Here is a 16,900-nt window from a genome sequence, read left to right as displayed (position 1 = left end):
TCTTGTTAAAGTTGAGGGTCGCATGGATTCAACTCAGTATCAGCAGATTCTTGACAATGTGCAAGAATCAGTGACAAAGTTGAAGTTACGCAGGGGATGGATATTTCAGCAAGACAATGATCGAAAACACCGCTCCAAATCTACTCAGGCATTCATGCAGAGGAACAATTACAATGTTCTGGAATGGCCATCCCAGTCAACAGACCTGAATATCATTGAAAGTCTGTGGGATGATTTGAAGCGTGCTGTCCATGCTTGGCGACCATCAAACTTAACTGAACTGGAATTGTTTTGTAAACAGGAATGGTCAAATATACCTTCATCCAGGAACTCATTAAAAGCTACAGGAAGCGACTAGAGGCTGTTATTTTTGCAAAAGGAGGATCTACAAAATATTAATGTCACTTTTATGTTGAGGTGCCCATACTTTTGCACCTGTCACATTTTGTTTAAATGCGGATTGCACATTTTCTGTTAGTACAATAAACCTCATTTCAATCCAGAAATATTATTCAGTCCATCAGTTATTAGATATATGAAACTGAAATAGAGGTTGCAAAAACTCAAATTGTTATAAAGAAAAAAGGCTAACATTTAATAGGGGTGCCCACACTTTTTCATATGACTGTATATGGATTAAGAACGCCGGCCGGACCTCAAATCCGTATCAGATGGCTGGCCATTCCTGCTGAAATCTGCTGCTTTGCCGACGCAGTGGGTGGATTTTGGCACAAGTCACATGCAGACTTCATTGCGGTTCTGCTTTGCAAAGGGTAAAATGGTAAAACAAAGGATTGATATATATTCCACACAGATTACAGCAATGAGATGGTGCTGTATTAGTCTATATATTTTAGAAATAATTAATAGATATAGGTGTCTTTGTCTGGCTCACCTGCTGAAAATTAATATTGTGAACAGTTAAGCAAGTTGAAGAGGAAATGATCTCTAATGGGTATAAAGTTAAAGATGACACATTTTCTTTGTATTTTAGGCAAAAAAAAGAAAAATATATTTAATCTTTTTTAAATTGACAAAGGAAAAGGGGCTGATACAAACGTTTGGGCACCCTGCATGGTTAATACCTATTAGCACCCCCTTTAGCAAGTATCACAGCTTGTAAATGCTTCTTGAAGGCAGCCAACAATCAGTTCTTAGGATTTTCATTCTTCCAGTTCTATCAGATTCCTGGCTCGTCTTGCATGCACTGCTCTTTTGAGGTCTAGCCACAGATTTTCAATGATGTTCGGATCAGGGGACTGTGAGGACCATTGTAAAACCTTCAGCTTGCACTTTTTTTTTTTTTTGTTTTTTTTGTTTTAGACCTGTGTTTAGGATCATTATCCAGTTGAAGTCATCCTCTCTTCAACTTCAGCTTTAGTTACAGATGGGGTTATTTTTGCATCAATAATTTGTTGAAATTTCATTGAATCCTTTCTTCCCTCTACCCATGAAATCTTCCCTGTGCCATTATTTGCAACACAACCCCAAAACATAATTGATCCACCCCCCATGCTTAATTGTTGGCAACATGTTCTCTTCCTGAAATTCTGTTCTTCTTTTTTTTTTTTTTTCTTCTTTTTTCTTCTCCCCTCCATATATCTTTGATCATTGCTGCTAAAGAGTTTTACTTTAACCTCATCGGTCCACAGAACTTGTTTCTAAAATGCAACAGGCTTGTTTAGATGTTGTTTTGCATATGTCTGATGCAGAATTTGGATGAAGATGCAGGAACGGTTTTCTTGTGACTCCATCCAGAGTCTGATAAATATTCCTGTGGCTATGTTTGACACGTCCGCCCCAGGGCCTTAGGAATACTCTGAACTGGGCCGGACTAGTCCGGGGATGTCAGCGGTGGCGGGGGTCCGGCTCCATGACCCTGGCGGTATCTTTTAATAATAAAGGGGAGATGATGATGGGCATTGTAGTTAATATCTAGTAAAATTTCGTTACGCCACCTGTGGTTTGTGCAACTATGGGGCCGCGACTGCTGGCGGGACTCCAGGGGCTGCTATTGTGGCAGCTGAGGTGTTTCTTGCTCCCACAGGTGGAGTGGGTAACCCCGGGGCAACCGTTAGTAGAGTCTATGGTGGAAATAGATGGGGCACAGGAAGAAGCAGACGACAGGAGGCTTTGCAGTCAAGATGTTTTACTCAGTCAGTTCCAATACTGCAAATGAGAAAGCCGCGGAGACACCATCACTGTCTACTTAAGACTACTTAAGCAAGCATTGTTGACCTTTCCTGCCAGCGTTGAGAAACATGTGATGGTGTCTCCGCGGCTTTCTCATTTGCATACTTCCCAGGGGGCTTTGCTCTAGAATCACTGCGTTGAGAAACACGTGATGGTGTCTCCGCAGTGGATATGTTGATCTCCCTAAGGTCAACAATGCTTGCTTAAGTAGTCTTTTACTAGGCATTGCCCCCACTAGCCAGATTCCTACTCCACACTGATGCGGGGCAAATACCCCGAAACGGCTGTCTGTGGATGGATACCATGTTTGGTATAGGTGGTCTCCTTGACTGGAGACTGCCCTTCCCGTGGTTGTTCCTTCCCGGTGAAAGACCTGGCTAGTTTGCTGCCAGCGTTGAGAAACATGTGATGGTGTCTCCGCGGCTTTCTCATTTGCATACTTCCCAGGGGGCTTTGCTCTAGAATCACTGCGTTGAGAAACACGTGATGGTGTCTCCGCAGTGCATATGTTGATCTCCCTAAGGTCAACAATGCTTGCTTAAGTTCCAATACTGCAGCTGACGGGTTTTCCCGTGGTGTGCCAGGATTCACTGTTGTGGGCCTCCGCCGATCCCGAACAGATCAAGGGTCAGTACCGGTGCACCTCTCAATGTTCCTCTCCTGGCCATCTCTCTCTAGCGCTGACCTTCGGTGAACTGTCCTGCGCCTCCGCCACCGAGCTCTGACTAAAGGGTGGCTGACCGTGGTCCTTCATAAGCCTCCATGCAGAGGATGGGTGGCAGGTTGTGGCCTCGGGTGCCTACAGCAATCACCCAGGCCGTTGTATTGCTAAAAGAAATGTCTTTCTTCCTTTTGCCGGGGACCGTCCCCGTTATTGCAGCCAGATTCCTCCATCCCCGGTATTCTTGGTGGAACAAGCCCACGGAGGCTTCTCGCACATCCGTGGCACTCTGGAACCCCTTCTCTCGGTGTCACCTAGGCCTAGCAGGACCCCAGTCTTCACCATGAACCACAGCCTCTTCCTTCTGACGGGACTCCTTGTCACTCACTCCCGTCAACTTTCACTTCACTCTGACTGAAAACTCACTCTGACCAGACCTGGCTCCTTCTAACCGGTTCTCTAACTACCTCACTACCCCACTGACTCCTCCCACACTCCCTCTGCCTGGCAAGACTCCCCCCAGAACAGTGAATGGGACTTAAGGCTCCATAACCAGGTATACTGGTCGCTGCTTCTCAGCATTAATGGAGTGAGTACCTGCCTTAAACCTTGACCCGGTGTGTGACCTAACAATTTGTGTGTGCAGGTTCTGTCTGTGAATCGGTAGATGACCCCCTTCTCACCCAGGATGGAATACCACACCTCTGGCTGAGGTGCAGTATCTCTGTGGCGACGGAAGCCTCAGGGGCATCACATGTGCGCACTAGAAAGTGCCTTTTTCTTAAGAAAAAAACGGACCCTCAAAGAATCCCGCACCCGTGGTATAAACCGCGGTAAAACCGCACCTGGGGATTTTCCGCAAATTGGTCCCCGCGGTCTTTACCATTATCTATGGCAACCGCAGGTATCTGCGGAAAAGAAGTGACATGCTCATTAAATCCGCGGGTAAATCTGCAAAGATGAGAAAACGCAGTATGCACAGCATTTTTTCAAACCCATAGGATTTGCTGGGGAATGACTGCAGCAATGTTAGACACATTTTCTGCAGCAATTTTGCGGTAAATCTGCAGCGTGCGCACAGGGCCTGAAGGTCTTTTACAGTTACTGGGGGTTCTGATTTTCCTCTAGCAATCCTGCAAGTATATTTCACAGAAATTTTGCTTGGTCTTCCAGACCTTATCTTGACCTTCACTGTTCCTTTTTATAGCCATTTCCTGCTTTGTTTGCCTCCACCATTTTCCTTTTCAGAGTGCTAGGCAGCTGCATAGAAGAGCCCATGGCTGTTGTGTTTTTGTGTTTTTTTTGCACAAGGTTAGAGGAGACTGGGTTTTACAAAGCTGTGAAATTTGCCTCACCTGGCATCCCCTAGCAGCGGTGAACAAGCCATAACATTAACAGGTTAATTAAGGTCTGAAACCTTGGTCAAAATTATCTGAGCACCCATATCTCCAGGGGTGCCCAGACTTTTGCGTCGGCCCATTTTCCTTTTTGTAGTTTTGAAATGTAGATGAGGGGTTTTTTTTCTGTTTAATATACAAGGGAAATGTGTAATCTTTTAACTTTATGCCTCTTTAGAGATAATTTTATCCTAAACTTGCTTAACTGTTAACCATAACAGTCATTTTGACCAGGGGTGCCCAAACTTTTTCATGAGTGTATTGGTTGAAAGACATAAACTTGGCTGTAAAAGACTTTTTGTACTTGATTCCTAAATCTGATTCTTTATCTTCTCCTTCTCAGTGGAATTTCCCCAGTGCCATGATCACCAGGAAAGTGGGTGCTGCGTTAGCTGCTGGTTGTACAGTTGTAGTGAAGCCAGCAGAGGATACCCCATTGTCTGCCTTGGCGCTTGCAGAGGTAAATATTTAATATAAAGGTTTTTCGGTATTATTTAGCAAGTTTTTCGGTAGCAGTAATGCTCTTGCATGCTTCTGTTGTTTTTGTAGCTTGCTCACCAGGCTGGGATCCCAGCAGGAGTATATAACGTGGTGCCTTGTTCCCGAGAGAAGGCTCCAGCAGTTGGAGAGGTTCTCTGCACAGATCCGTCTGTAGCTAAAATTTCTTTTACCGGGTCCACTGCAACAGGAAAGGTAAAGTAGACTGTAACTCTGTCGTAAAGTCACCTACCATGGTTATGTGATTGTCTTGAATATGAACAATATGCAGTTAATGGAGTAAGGGCTTTAGGCTGGGGCCACACGGGGACTACTGCGATCCACTTGCATGACACTCGGCTCGTGCTGGCAGTCCAGCAGAGCCGAGTGTCATGCGTGTGTCCTTGCAACTGAGGTCCGTTCGTGCGAGCAGACCTCAGCTGCAGGGGGCGGGCCGGCACTCAGGAGGGGAGGGAGGGATTTATCTCCCTCTCTCCTGCATAGCCGGCTATTGCCATTCTCGCACTGCACTAGCGGTGCACCGGTGTACCGCGAGTGCAGTGCGTTTTTTTTTTTTTTTTTTTTCCTCTCGCCCCATTCACTTGAATGGGTGCGAGAGAAAGAGTCTCGCATTACAGTTGCAGCATGCTGCGATTGTTTTCTCGGTCCGATTAGGGCTGAGAAAATAATCGCTCATGTGTGCTGACACAGGCTAGAATTGGTCCGAGGGGAATGCGATGTTTTATCGCACTCCACTGGCACTGTTTTTCTCGCCGTGTGGCTTAGGCCTAAAGTGCAGACTCTCGGCTTTAGGCCGGGGTCACACTAGCTTTAAGCATCAGATGTGAGAGCATCATGTGGGATATGCTACTGCCACTCTTCTGCGAGCATGACCGAGTCATTCACTGATCAGTTTATCTAGCATGTGAGAATCTAATCACAGGTGAGAAGAAGAGATTAATCTCCATTGCCTGTCTCGGCGTATATTACACTGTATTCGGATGACCATGAACACTGCCCCATTGACACCCTTTGATTTCTATGGCGCTCTGTTCTGAGAACTTTCTCAGAACAGAGCTCCACAGGTAACTCCCTGTCAACAGCAGTCCAGAATTTCTCGCACACTATGACATCATGTTTTTAGGGAAATCCCTTGAATAACATTGGGTCAAGTGCAATACAATCCCCCCTTTTTTGGTAAAATCTGATTTGCACTCGTTCGATTCGTGTGACCACAGCCTTATTTGAGGGTATGCACATCCTAACTGCAGTAACTATTTAGGAATTACAGCTCTGTAAGATGTAGCTGCCTATTTTTAAACGGATCAAAAGTAATTGGACAAATTATCTGAAAAGCTTGTTAATGGGCTGCATGGGCTAGTCCCTCGTTAATATGGTTTAATGCAAATTAAAATAAGAAACAAGAAAAACTAAGACAGCTGGGGGATGGTATTATCAGACTGGAAAGGCCCATGGTTATTTGGCCAACTCCAGCCTGAAAGTAGCAGCTCGCAGTAGCCCCAGAAGTGGCGCATCCATTAAATGCACCAATTCTGTTGCTTTGCCCGCCTCTTTGTTACCGCACCAGGACAATTTGAATCGGGATAATACTTTTTGGATTGATGTCAGCGGTGAATTGACAGCTGGCATCAAGCCCAGGTGCTAGGAATGGGTAGGAGACATTACAATTACTAACCTGGCAAGTATAGCATTTTAAAAAAACAAAAAACAAAAAAAAAAAACACGCACTCCCTTGTTCACCAATGTATTAATAAAATAAATCCTTGAAGTTCTGACATAATCCAAAGAGTAATGTCCCATGACTCCTATCGATTCCTGTGGAGCTGCGTTCTAAGAACTTAGATTGATGCTCCACTGTCACTAAGCGATTAAAGGTCATAGGGGGATGATATTCCAGCTGCTGGTTCTGCCGTGATCAGTAGTGATCTAATCTTCTTTAATAAGATCATAGTTTGTAAAATGAATCCACTTGTCTGGTGTGGGTTTTCATACATGTGACAGCACTGGCGTCATAAATTGTGCATCTGACCTACTGTAAAATCTGTAATAAAAAAAAAAAAAATCTTAACCCCCAAATGTCTGTACCTGCCCTTCTGAATTCCTATATTAGGCAGTGTATATCGTACAGATGTATTTTTCTTCATGTGACTAACTGCAGTTATTCCTATATGCAGATTCTGCTTCGATACGCTGCTGATTCTGTGAAGAGGGTGTCTATGGAGCTCGGTGGACATGCTCCATTCATCGTTTTTGACAGTGCAGATGTTGACAAAGCTGCTGCAGGAGCTCTTGCTTCTAAATTTCGAAACTCTGGGCAGGTAATGAAGTTGTGTAACTTCAGCTAGTTAACGCTGGACAAACAAAACAAAGGATTCATTGCCGTAGTTTTCTAATAGCATCCATACCTGTGTAGTAGCCAAAGATCCGTTATAGAAGGCAGGTGACCAGGAATATGTTGGTTTTTGTCATCTTTTTAGGCAGTGTCATTTAGACCTAAAGTAGTCTTTTGAGTGTGGATTATTGATGGTGGTTAAATCCACAGCTTTCCCACCAATCAGCGAATCGAAGGGCTGCGGAGCTTCATGTCGCACTTGTCAGTCCATTTTGTACTGCAGTTCAGTCCCATTCAGATGAAGGACACTGACCTGCAATGCCATTCTCAGCCACTATAAATGACACTGTCCCTAATGAACAGGCTCACTTCAGTCTGCTGATTGTGGGGTTGCTGGGAGTCGAAAACACCTACTAATATCGCTGAACTATTAGTACTGGCCATCAATATTGAAATCCTGCTAAACCTATTTAGGAAAATAATAACCGAGAAAAATACACCAGGCTTGAAGTTAGAGACGCTAGGATTTTATTCATTAGGATATTTTAGATGCTAATGCTATTGACTTTGTGTTTTTTTTTTTTTTTTTTTTTTTTTTTTTTTTTTATGCACATAACAAAAACCAATAAGTTACTCTCTATCAGCTCTCTCTCTATCAGCTCTCTCTCTATCAGCTCTCTCTGTATCAGCTCTCTCTCTGTATCAGCTCTCTCTGTATCAGCTCTCTCTCTGTATCAGCTCTCTCTCTGTATCAGCTCTCTCTCTGTATCAGCTCTCTCTCTGTATCAGCTCTCTCTCTGTATCAGCTCTCTCTCATCATTCTTTTTTTTTTTTCTTTTTTTTTTTTTTTGTCTTTGGAACGTCCCTTTTGTTGCGTACTGAGATGTCATATCTAGGGCACATTAGATGGGGTGTTTCTACCTGGTTATAAAGTGACTACCTAAGTTCCGAATCTTAACCTTTGGGATGCACTTAGCTTCTGCTTGTCATGGTTTCTCTATATTTACACTCAATTTAACTGTAAAGCAACTCTCACCACTGACTGACTGTTCAAAACAGGCACTCGGTGCATCATGGCGGGGCCACACATTTAAGTGCACCATCCCTCCTGCTTAGTTTTCGTTTATCTCCACCTTTCTCGACCTCTATAAATCCAGAGCGGCCAATTTAAAGAAGGGCAGGTGATGATAGAGGGAAAACGAGCAGATAGTAAGGAGCACTTAAATGTTTGTCCATGCCATAATGTACTTAGTTTGAACAGTCCTTCTGTGCTGAGGAAGTACATTTTAAGCCACAATGGTTGTCTTACTGACTGTACATGTCTTCTATCCAGACTTGTGTATGTACAAACAGATTCCTGGTTCAGAAAGGAATACACGATGCCTTTGTGAAAAAGCTGTCAACATTAATGGGAAAGGAACTACACATTGGAAATGGATTTGATGAAGGCGTAACCCAGGGACCCCTCATTAATGAGAGAGCTGTGGACAAGGTAATGGCCTACTGGGTAATGACTTGAATTCAGTTGCACATATTGCTTGTAAGACTATAGAGGGTGCCCTGACAGTAGTTGGCGCCAGACTTTGTCCTAAAATTCATAGAATGTTAGAGTTTGAGTTAGAATTGATCCTCAGGGTCATGAAGTATTTACATGAGAAATGCTATAGTAGCATAGACGTTATTCATGTGAGCTAGATCACCTTGTCCTACTCATTAACCAGGCCATGATGGAGCCTGTGTCTGAACAAAAGGTGGACAACATCAATGGTGAGCTGGATTTTACTATATATGACCTCTAGGGTCATCGTGTTCAACCCCCTGCTCAATGCAGGATTCACGAAACCATCTCAGACAGATCTGTCCAGCCTCTGAAGACTTCCATTGAAGGAGAACTCGCCATCTTTCATGACAACCCGTTGCTCAATGATCACGCTCACCAGCAAAACGTTTTTTTTTCTAATATCTAATGTGGGTATATTTAGATCCTAAAAACAACCACAAATCTGCTGTTGATGTAATTGTAGGTGGAACACCATGTACAAGATGCAGTGTCTCAAGGAGCTCAAATTGTAGCTGGAGGCAAGCGATCCACTGTTGGAAAGAACTTCTACGAGCCAACCTTGCTCAGCAGTGTTACCACGCAGATGCTTTGTGCTAGAGAGGAAACGTTTGGACCTCTAGCGCCCGTCCTCAAGTAAGAAAGCATTTCATTTTTTTTTTTTTTTTTTTTTTTTTTTTCTTCTTACAGAAGACTCTTTAGTCCTCAGATTACTACTTATAAGACCGTTTACATCAAAAGATCATGACATCTTGATAACCTCATTTACCCATCAAGTTTGAGGTTTATGTAGGAAATCTATTCTATGAAATTGAAGGGACTATTACATTCTGGGTATGTTGGTTACAAGAAAAGGCCATCCTCTTCTTGTGATCTATACTGGCAGGCTGGTGTCATCCCTACCTTACAGCTGTGTAACTTTCCTGCCAAAGAGGATAATTCTAATAAAAGATAAGTCAAGCTATATTAAAGTTTGTCATCTTTCCGAAAACACTTTGTCCCTGGCTGTAGTTTGCCATATACAACGTATACTCTCCAGCTCAGAGGGGAGCACTGTGTCTACAAGGGCATAGCTGCTAATCTCGCTGGCTGTTGAGTTGATGTCAGCGCTGCAGCCAATCCCAGAATCCAGGAGCCAAAAGGTCAATGTAATTCCTAGAGTAGATGACAGTAAAAAATGTTTCCCTGGCTAAGCAGTCTTGTTAGTACAACTGTTATGTAGGCACATACCATGTACGGACTGCTGCCCTCAGAAACACTGCTAACAGTCCATGGCATTTTAGAATACTGGTGTAGCAAACAAAAATGGAGCTTCCCTATTGGTTCAATATCATGTCGATTTTTAAAATTCCATTGGGTGAACTTAATGCTTTAGGGTAATTGGTCAAAAAACCCCACAAATAACCAAAGAAAGAAACAAAACAGTAGGAATATGGAATATGCATTTCAACCCAAAACTGATATATTGTACATAATAAATTGTGGAGCACAGTTTTCAATCTGTCCTGAAAGAAACTGCAGGGAATTTAATTTAATGATTGCTGCCCTTAAAGGGAATCTGTCACCAGGTTTTTATTCCCCCATCTTAGAGACAGGGATCCTGATTCCAGTGATGTCACTTACTGAGCTGTTTGCTGTCTTTTTGATAAAATCACTATTTTCTATGCTTCAGATCTAGCAGGTATAAAGAGCAAATGACTATACTGGACTATCTGGAAGCAGGCCAAGTAGTCCTCTAATGGTAATCCACTGCTGATTAACAGTGATTTTATCAAAACTACACTTTGCAGCCCAGTAAGTGACACCGCTGGAATCAGGATACCTGCACCTATGTTGTGCTGCTCTGATTAGGTGCCAAAAACCTGATGACAGATTATTAATAATAATAATTTAATAATCCTTAAATGGTAAACCGAGCAATGAGGTAATTGTGAGACTACAGGATTTTCCTGACGTTCTGCCTACTTCAGCATATCCATGGCCAAATTGTCCTCGTTATAATTGTGTATATGTATGTATGTATGTATGTGTATGTATGTATGTATGTATATTATATATGTATGTATGTATGTATGTATGTATGTATGTATGTGTGTGTGTGTGTAAGCGCATACTGTATATGTGGTGGGGCTGTTTATTACAGTGTGTGTTCATTTTGTTTATAAGGAGGCTATATGAGGGCTCATACTGTATCTAGGGAGCTATGTGGGAGCTTATACTGTGTATAGGGGGCTACATGAGTTCTCATACTGTATAGAGGGAGCTATGTGAGGCTGCTTAACCAGATTACTGGTCGCAATGCATTAATGGGATCTGCGCCAGCCCTGATCTCATGTGTGAGCTAACAATTGGGTGTCTGTAGGCTTTTGGTGCATGAACCGATAGATGGCCTCTTTCTTACCCAGGATGGGGCACCACACCTCTAACTGAGGTGCAGTACCTCTGGGTGACAGCAGCCTCAGGGGCGCCACATATGCACAACTTCATCCCACTCTTGGCGTAAAGTTGTGTCATTTATGGGAAATGTCTACCGTCTGCAATGATAAGCCATAGCAGATCTTCACCTGATGGCTCTTCTATCTTTAATATTTGTCCTGTAACAGAGTAGATACTGTTCTTACTTGGGACCTCTTTATTTCCAGGCACTGCTATCTCATAATCTTTTCTTTTAGAACCATATGGACTTTATTCCCAGTTAATTAAGACCCGCATTATACACGCCAGTTTTGACAAAGGCACCACTCTAGTAAGGGGTAACTAATTCCTTGAGGCACACTCCACTTAAGGAGTTTCGTTAACCTTTTACATCTGATGTACGCCTCAGCCAGAAATGTTACCACTGTCAGGTTACGGAGCACATTTCAGTCAATTTACACCACCAAAGTGCCATATGTTTTAATGAATTAGAGATGTAGGCTTCGCCATGCCTTGTCCTGCCCATGCTTCATCCATTTTGGAAAAGCTGTCCAGGACTGATGTTAAAGAGTGCCAAGTGAAAATAGCGGATATGTCTGTCATTTGTTTAAGGTAACAGATATGTGCTGTTGTTGTTAATAAATTTAATATTTCTCTCGTTTTACCAGGTTTGACACTGAAGAGGAAGCGGTTGCGATCGCAAACTCAGCCAATGTCGGCTTAGCAGGTATATGATCACTCATGAATATTTAGGAAAGTAATAGTGAGGTTTTGTCTTTCTTAGGCCGGTTTCACATTTGCGTTGTTTTGACGGAAACTGAATCCAGCACAGATGCAGTACAGTTCATTTATTTACAGTAGAAGCGCGACACCATGTGGACACACGCGGGTGTGTATGAAGCACACAATCACATGGTGTCGCGCTGCCACTGTAAATAAATGAACTGTACTGCATCTGTGCTGGATTCCGTTTACGTCAAAATGATGCATTTCTCATCAGATGCCATACGCCAGTGTGACTCCAGTCTTAGGAGAATGTCTGTGTGCAGAATTATTGGGCAACTAAATGAAAAACGTTAATTTTCCAATCTCAATTGTCTGAGAATAATAACCAAACAACTCAATGCTGTAAAAGTCATCTGACATTTCAAAAACTACCAGTGACCAATCGAGCTAATTCTTAACCTCTTCCTGTTATGGCAGTTTTCATTTTGGTATGGCATAACTTTATTTTGTTTTGTTTTTTTTTTCCCCTCTGTTCACATTGACGCTTGAGGGCCTATCTGACGTTGGTTTTTGGGAAATGTATTTATAGTGTACATATTGTGGCAAAAAGAACCTAGTAGTATGATTCTACTTGTTGGTACGATTATGGCAATACCAAACTTGTTTTGGTTTTTTTTTTTTTTTTTTTTTGTTTTTTTTTATCATTCCATTTTAGTGGTCAATAAAAAATAAAAAAAAAAATTGCCACGATTTTCTGAGACCTGTAACTTTAGTCTTTTGGTCAATGAAGCTTTTTGGGCTTTTATTAATTAATTAATTATTTTATTATTATTATTATTATTATTATTATTATTATTATTATTATTATTATTTATTTTTTTTATTTTTTTGTGTATTGAGTCAACATTTTTATTATCATTTTGGGATTGATGTAAAATTTTGATCGCTTACAGCATTTTATATTTTGGCAGAGTTGCGGCAACCCAAAAAAAACTGGCATTTTAGTGAATTTTTTTTCTCACACTGTCTCAGTAAATTCACTTTATACTTTCCCATTTAGGAAGGGCCCACGAGTTCTCAATACGTGTTAGAATAAAGACTTCACCTGGAGGTCATTATTCTTTCTTTCTGTCCTTTACTTGATGGCCAAGTAGTGAAGAACTTTGATGCATGCGATGGACCATTGCCCTACATATAAATCATGATTTATTTATCTATTTTTAAAAAAAAAACTGTCAGTAGGTTTGGGAGTTAAATTTTTGAGTCAATATTCAACCCAGGTCCAACTAGCTCCCTTTTTTTAAAGGGAATCTTTTTTTTCAGCAGGTTTTTGCTGCCTCTTCTGAGAGCAACATGATGTAGGCAAAGAGATCCTGAATCAAATGCTGTATCACTTAGATTAATGTGTGCCGTCATTCTGATGTAAGTAGAATTTTTAGATTTAGTAATGTAGCAGAGCTGAGAGCTGTCCCGCCCACACCGGGCTCTGTATAGATATTGTATATTGACATTGAGGTGTCAGAGGAGGGGGAGTGCCGGACTGTTTTGTGTGTGTCACTTTGTAGTCCGAACAGTAAACAAACATGGCAAACAGATCGGACCTTGACAAGAAAGACATCCCTGAATTTTCTGTGTTATACCTTGCATCGAGCTGGCTTCAGCTTGCATAGCAAAAACCTGCTGACAGATTGCCTTTAATACAAGTCCATAGCAGTACTTGCGTCCACCTTGCTGGCATCTGAGTTGAAGTGAAGGTCTGTGCCCACTACTGATCCACACACAGGCCCATCTATCTGGACTGTCAAGAGTCGCTCTCATCTAATCAGTCCATAAAACATTTTTAAAAATCTGTCTTCAAATATTTCTTGGCCAAGTCTTGCTGTTTCAACTTATGTTTCTTCTTCAGTGGTGACCTGGTTTGAGCCTGCCTTAGGCTAAGTTCACATGTCCAGTAATCTTCCGTCAGAATAGATCCAGCTGCAATACGTTGGCAAAAAAGTTGTGCAAACAGAACTTTGACCATTTTGAAAAATTAGATTTATGCAGGATCCATTTTTTCTTTTTCGCTCCTAATTGGGAGACCCAGACAGTGGGTGTATAGCTACTGCCTCTGGAGGCCGCACAAAGAACTACACTTAAAAGTGTAAGGCCCCTCCCCTTCTGGCTATACACCCTCCCGTAGGAGTACGGATTCCTCAGTTTTAGCTTTGTGCGCAGGAGGTCAGACACGCACGCATAGCTCCATTGTTTTTAGTCAGCAGCAGCTGCTGACTATGTCGGATGGAAGAAAAGAGGGCCCATACAGGGCTCCCAGCATGCTCCCTTCTCACCCCACTGTATGTCGGAGGTGTTTGTAAGGTTGAGGTACCCATTGCGGGTACGGCGGCAGGAGCCCACATGCTGATTCCTTCCCCATCCCTTTTTACAGGGCTCTGGGTGAAGTGGGATTTACTGGTCTCCAGGCACTGAGACCGTGCTCCATCTACAGCCCCTGGAGAAGATGCTGGATGGAGCGGAGTACATCAGGGACATGGCCCTGCTTCCTCAAGGTACTCTGTGTCCCCGTGCATTTGGCGCTCACACCGCAGCATGCTGGGTGTTGTAGTGCGCCGGGGGACATCAGCGCTGCGGCGCTTGTGCCATGGCCTCATTCAGCTTCGCTGAAGCAGGCACACTTCTGGGAATCGGTCGCGCCGGCCGCTGGGACTGCGGCGCGGCTGGCACTTGTGGTGCGCCGGGGACTTCAGCGCGGCCCGCGCTTTTACGGCGGCCGCGCTGATAACTCGAGTCCCCGGCTTTTGCGGCCTGCTTCCGTTCGTTCCCGCCCCCAGACCTGCCAGTCAGGAGAGGGGCGGGACGCTGGCCAGTGCATCAGCGCCGAGGGCTGGAGTCGTTTTTACATACTCCAGCCCTCACAATCGGCACAGAGGGGACACTGTTTCCCGCACTTTTGTTTGGGAACTCCCACGGACCGCCCCTCTCCACAGACGCCGGCAGCCATTCCTGCTGACACGCTGAGCTGCAGAGGGGAGCCGGGGAGACCCAGACAAGGAATTCTGCGCCTTCTTACCCGCTATTCAGCGGGCGGTAAGCAGCCCTCAGGGCTCACCCCCTCTTGTGCCAGTAGTATTCTTAGTATTTTGTTTCTACAAATACTTGGTATTACATAGCGCTGGTCGCCCTTTGGCTATAGACTCTCTCACATTGCAGAGAGCCAGCAGCATGTCGTCCGTAAAACGCAAGGGTGCCAAGGCACAGACATTATATGCTTCCTGCACCGCATGTGGGACTTTTCTACCGGCAGGCTCCACGGACCCCCATTGTGTGCAGTGCTCGGCCCCTGCGGCGCTTGCACAGTCGGGACCTCTGCTGGACGTGACCCAGGGTGTACCACCTGTGAATGCTGTCCAAGTGACAGGAACTGAGTTTGCAGCTTTTGCTGACAGAATGTCTCTCACTATGTCACAAATTCTTGACACATTGCGAGCTAGGCCTGTACTTCAGGCCACGGACACTGTGCAATCATTGCCCCCTGGTCCCCCTCAGCTGAATTACCTCCAAGCTCCGGGACGGGCATATACACCTCAGGGTGAAGACTCTGACTCGGACGATGGCCCCGGGCAGCCTAAACGGGCTCGCTATGACGGGCCTTCACATTCATCTCAATGGTCAGGATCCCAGCGAGATGAATCTATGGGTGATGAGGCGGACATAACTGATCAGGATTCTGATCCTGGGACCGCTCTCAATCTAGATACACCAGATGGTGACGCCATAGTTAATGATCTTATATTTAACATCAATAAGATGTTAAATATTTCCCCACCAGCTCCTCTTGTAGAGGAGTCAGCTTCGCAGCACGAGAGAATCCATTTCAGATACCCTAAGCGTACATTAAGCACTTTTCTGGACCACGCTGACTTTAGAGACGCAATCCAGAAACCCCACGCTTATCCTGAAAGGCGTTTTTCTAAACGGCTTAAAGATACACGCTATCCTTTTCCCCCTGAGGTGGTCAAGGGTTGGACCCAGTGTCCAAAAGTGGATCCTCCAATTTCCAGGCTTGCAGCTAGATCCTTGGTTGCAGTTGAAGATGGAGCGGCACTTAAAGATGCCACTGACAGGCAGATGGAGCTCTGGCTGAAATCCATCTATGAAGCGATTGGAGCGTCATTAGCGCCTTCTTTTGCGGCCGTATGGGCACTCCAAGCTATCTCAGCCGGGCTTGCGCGAGTCGACTCAGTCACACGTGCATTTGCCCCGCAGGTAGCACCATTGACCTCGCAAATGGCGGCATTCGCGTCGTACGCGATTAATGCTGTTCTTGACGCTACAAGCCGCACGGCAGTGGCGTCAGCCAACTCCGTTGTTTTGCGTAGGGCCCTGTGGTTGAGACATTGGAAAGCAGATTCTCATTCCAAGAAGTGCTTAACCAATTTGCCTTTTTCTCGTGACCGATTGTTTGGAGAGCGTTTGGATGAAATCATCAAACACTCCAAGGGTAAGGACTCATCCTTACCGCAACACAGACAAAACAAACCCCAACAGAGGAAGGGTCAGTCTGGTTATCGGTCCTTTCGAGGACCGGGCAGGTCCCAATTCGCCTCGTCAAAAAAGACTCAAAAAGACCAGAGACGCTCAGATTCTTGGAGGTCTCAGTCACGCCCAAAAAGGACAGCCGGAGGAACCGTTGCCAAGACGGCGTCCTCCTGACTTGCGGTCTCCGATTCCCACACCCGCGGTCGGTGGGAGGCTTTCCCACTTTGGCGACATTTGGCTGTCACGCGTCAAAGACCGTTGGGTGAGGGATATTCTGTCTCACGGGTACAGGATAGAGTTCAGTTCTCGTCCGCCAACTCGTTTCTTCAGAACTTCTCCACCACCAGACCGAGCCGATGCTCTGTTGCAGGCGGTGGCCGCTCTAAAGGCGGAAGGAGTGGTGACCTCCGTCCCTCTTCAGGAACAAGGTCACGGTTTTTACTCCAATCTGTTTGTGGTCCCAAAAAAGGACGGATCGTATCGACCCGTCCTGGATCTAAAGTTGCTCAACAGACACGTAAAAGTCAGGAGGTTCCGGATGGAATCCCTACGCTCCGTCATAGCCTCAATGTCTCAAGGAG

General features: G+C 44.4%; 1 protein-coding gene across 2 annotated transcripts in view; it reads left to right on the top strand.

Annotated features, from left to right (window-relative positions):
• The window catches only part of ALDH5A1 (aldehyde dehydrogenase 5 family member A1), a 37,590-nt gene that overhangs the window by 12,483 nt on the left and 8,207 nt on the right, over nt 1-16,900 (top strand). For both annotated transcript variants that reach the window (XM_075314687.1, XM_075314686.1), the window contains 6 exons: nt 4,595-4,711; nt 4,801-4,944; nt 6,924-7,067; nt 8,415-8,573; nt 9,106-9,275; nt 11,723-11,781. In XM_075314687.1, the coding sequence (XP_075170802.1) occupies nt 4,595-4,711; nt 4,801-4,944; nt 6,924-7,067; nt 8,415-8,573; nt 9,106-9,275; nt 11,723-11,781 (793 nt within the window). The remainder of the gene's footprint in view (nt 1-4,594; nt 4,712-4,800; nt 4,945-6,923; nt 7,068-8,414; nt 8,574-9,105; nt 9,276-11,722; nt 11,782-16,900) is intronic.

Source organism: Anomaloglossus baeobatrachus, chromosome 6 (assembly GCF_048569485.1).
Source record: "Anomaloglossus baeobatrachus isolate aAnoBae1 chromosome 6, aAnoBae1.hap1, whole genome shotgun sequence".
Classification (NCBI taxonomy): Eukaryota; Metazoa; Chordata; class Amphibia; order Anura; family Aromobatidae; genus Anomaloglossus; species Anomaloglossus baeobatrachus.
This window is presented reverse-complemented; position numbering and strand designations above follow the sequence as displayed.